Here is a 3,377-nt window from a genome sequence, read left to right as displayed (position 1 = left end):
AAGGAGCTTGGAAAATATTTGAGAAAACAAACTTCCATCAACTTTCCCAATAAAAGGCCTGAATGTTAAACTTTTCATTGATTAGCACGGTACAACTTAATGTACACTGATGAGATTAAGTCTTTCACAGAAATGAAGGCTCTGAAAATGCCTTAGGCCTAGGATGGTTTGGTTTGATACCAGAAAACTCAGGATGCCTTTTCTAAGATCCAGAAAACTAAAGTATCTCAAAACTGACAGAAAAAGACAAGTAGACCTACGACGAGACTTAGTAGTTTTTAAAGGCTTATGATGGACAGATGTGAGTATGGCAATATTTAATAGTGACTCACTATTCATAACCCCCAAACTGCCTAATGCTGAGACATTTATAGGGGAGCCTTCTACCTAACCCAAGTTTTGAGCTAAGTAGGGGTCTTCAGCATTATGCAATGTAAAAGGACTTAAAAAAAAAGTGTTCAGCTCCTCCTCGAAAATTGTGGTGGCTCTGAAAAGAGCCTTTGGTTTGAGTACTAAATTTGAGATGCTGCAAACTAATCCAGACTTCTACTTGCCCTTGGCCTTATGGTGGCTCTCAGTCTTCTTGGGCAGCAGCACGGCCTGGATGTTGGGCAGGACGCCACCCTGAGCGATGGTGACTTTACCCAGCAGCTTGTTGAGTTCCTCGTCGTTGCGGATGGCCAGTTGCAAGTGGCGCGGGATGATGCGCGTCTTCTTGTTGTCGCGGGCCGCGTTGCCCGCCAGCTCCAGGATCTCGGCCGTCAGGTACTCCAGCACCGCCGCCAGGTACACCGGCGCGCCGGCCCCGACCCGCTCGGCGTAGTTGCCTTTGCGGAGCAGGCGGTGCACTCGGCCCACGGGGAACTGGAGCCCCGCCCGCGAGGAGCGGGTCTTGGCCTTGGCGCGAGCCTTACCCCCCTGCTTACCACGTCCAGACATGACTCAGACGCAACAGCTGCTGCCTAGGAAGATGCAGACAAGAACACTGAAACGCATATTTTATAGGCCCTGCTGGGCGCGAAAATGGAAGCCGTAAGATTGGCTAGTATTTTACTTTCATTTGAGCCAATGGAAACGCGACTCCGTAGGATGTGCGGCTCGATTGGGCGAAACTGACCTGTGACGTCACGCGAGAATAACCACCAATCACCAGACACCCTAACTCCACCTCATTTGCATAAGCCGTTGTGATTAAAAAGGTGCCTTTCGCTTCCCGCTCATTCAATTTCGGTTTTTGCCGTTGCTGTTCAGCATGCCTGAGCCAGCCAAGTCCGCCCCAGCCCCGAAGAAGGGCTCCAAGAAGGCGGTGACCAAGGCGCAGAAGAAGGACGGCAAGAAGCGCAAGCGCAGCCGCAAGGAGAGCTACTCGGTGTACGTGTACAAGGTGCTGAAGCAGGTCCACCCGGACACCGGCATCTCGTCCAAGGCCATGGGCATCATGAACTCGTTCGTCAACGACATCTTTGAGCGCATCGCGGGCGAGGCGTCGCGCCTGGCGCACTACAACAAGCGCTCGACCATCACGTCCCGGGAGATCCAGACGGCCGTGCGCCTGCTGCTTCCCGGGGAGCTGGCCAAGCACGCCGTGTCCGAGGGCACCAAGGCCGTCACCAAGTATACCAGCTCCAAGTAAGCAAGTCTGCCAACTACCCACGACCCAAAGGCTCTTTTCAGAGCCACCTACACTTGTCAAAAAAGAGCTGTTGCGGTTTGCCTACCAGCTACGTATGTGGTGTCTTCCTGTGGGAACTGTGGGTGATACTTGAAAAAATGCTGCCCAAACTTAGTGTTTTTTGACATGTTCAGATGAGTATACTTAAAAATTTTTTTGTGTGAACATTTCTGATATCAAAACTGTCTGGATTCTTCTAACTCCTCTCCCCATGTCTTGACTGGATAGCCCCAATGTCTGAAAACTTTTCAACCAGGGAAATCCCGAGTCACTGGACTGCGGTTTGCTAACGCTTTTTTCTTTAGATACTGTATTGTTTTATAGCATCTAAGTAACTAAGCCTTTCAGCCACAAGAAGTGATCTGAACAGTTTTCTAGCTCCTTAAAAGAAAAAGTAAGTACCCCAGAAGAAAGCTTTTACAAGCGAGACCGGAAATACGAAAACCAATGTAATCAGCCGTATTAGCCAGAGGGTGCCTCCCTGGCGTTTGAGAACACAATATCCATAGGCAGGTCCCTGTAGGTTATGGCTTCATAATCACCTTTATATTATTCTAATATAGACCTTCAGCATCCAGAGGGTCTTTTTTGTAGATGAGATTAGAAACGCGCTTCACTCCACCGCACCTGGCCAGGTGCGGGATGGCGGACTTGGTGATACCCTGAGAGTAGCCACGCAGGACCTTAAGGTGGTGCTTAGTACCACTCTTACCCAAGTTCCTCTCCGCCTTTCCAAGGTCTTGTCATGTTCAGAGTGTAGATAGAAGGAAACTCGAAAGACAAACTTAGAAAAAAAGACATTCATGGGGAGAGGGGGGAAAAAAGTCCAGCTGTTTATTTGAATTCTTCGGACCTAGTTGAAAACTAGAGAAACGCGGGCGGGAAAGACTCGCAGTTCCACCGTCTTCCTTGTTCCAAAGGTGGGGGAGGAGGTACCAGCCAAGGCTGCTCCAAAAGTAGCTGAGACCTTGGGTAAGGTGTGAGGCTGACTGTGCTGTGCCCATGGAAGGAAGAAAAGGTTCTGTGGACTCAGAGATGTGAGTATGTTTGGCAAGAAATAGGATTAATCAGTGAAGGTGGGTCTCCATTTACTACTTGCCAAACTGCAGATGTAGGCATAAGGTGTATTAGCTCGCAGCCCATTATTATAATGTGGACAAAGAATGTTGCCTACCATTTCAGTAAACAATGTTGCCTGCCATCAAGCCATCAACCATTGCAGCCACCCTCTATGGTGTGCTCTGGGGGGAATTCAGAATGGAGGAAAACCAGACACTGGCCCTAGATAGTTAAGGTGCATATCAAAAGAAGAATTTCAGTGAGGCCAGACTCCTGCATCTTCCCATAGATGGAAAAGCACTAATATCATTAACTTAAGATGTCTGCTTTTTTGTGATTAGCAGGAATCTTTTGATGTTTGATTACTTTTTTTTTTCCAGCAAAAATTTCTATATATTCTGGCTCCTCCTTTACCTCTTTGGAACAGTTCCTCAGAACTATCTGAGAGTCTGTCTCTTGGGCTACGCTCTTCCATAAAATTCCTGAATAAAATACAAATTGCAACTGTTAGGTTTTGCTCCCCTCCCCCTCAGGTGACAACAATAATGAAGCATTTTTCTGCTGCAAAGCCAATCAATAAGTGGGGCTCTGGCTAACTTTCTATTAATTATCTTCTGTCCCCCTGTTGCATTATGATATTAACAAA

The 3,377-nt window shown here is 47.9% G+C and overlaps 2 protein-coding genes across 2 annotated transcripts; one reads left to right on the top strand and one right to left on the bottom strand.

The window, feature by feature from the left end:
• Window positions 1-426: 426 nt before the first annotated feature.
• LOC105084590 (histone H2A type 1) lies at window positions 427-955 on the bottom strand. The gene has a single exon (XM_064476023.1). The coding sequence runs from the start codon at window positions 937-939 to the stop codon at window positions 547-549; it is 393 nt and encodes a 130-aa protein (XP_064332093.1). The 5' UTR covers window positions 940-955; the 3' UTR covers window positions 427-546.
• A 286-nt stretch (window positions 956-1,241) lies between these two features.
• On the top strand, window positions 1,242-1,695 carry LOC116147785 (histone H2B type 1-C/E/F/G/I). The gene has a single exon (XM_031435494.2). The coding sequence runs from the start codon at window positions 1,253-1,255 to the stop codon at window positions 1,631-1,633; it is 381 nt and encodes a 126-aa protein (XP_031291354.1). The 5' UTR covers window positions 1,242-1,252; the 3' UTR covers window positions 1,634-1,695.
• Window positions 1,696-3,377: the final 1,682 nt, after the last annotated feature.

The sequence above is a fragment of the Camelus dromedarius genome, chromosome 19, assembly GCF_036321535.1.
Source record: "Camelus dromedarius isolate mCamDro1 chromosome 19, mCamDro1.pat, whole genome shotgun sequence".
In the NCBI taxonomy this organism is placed as follows: domain Eukaryota; kingdom Metazoa; phylum Chordata; class Mammalia; order Artiodactyla; family Camelidae; genus Camelus; species Camelus dromedarius.
This window is presented reverse-complemented; position numbering and strand designations above follow the sequence as displayed.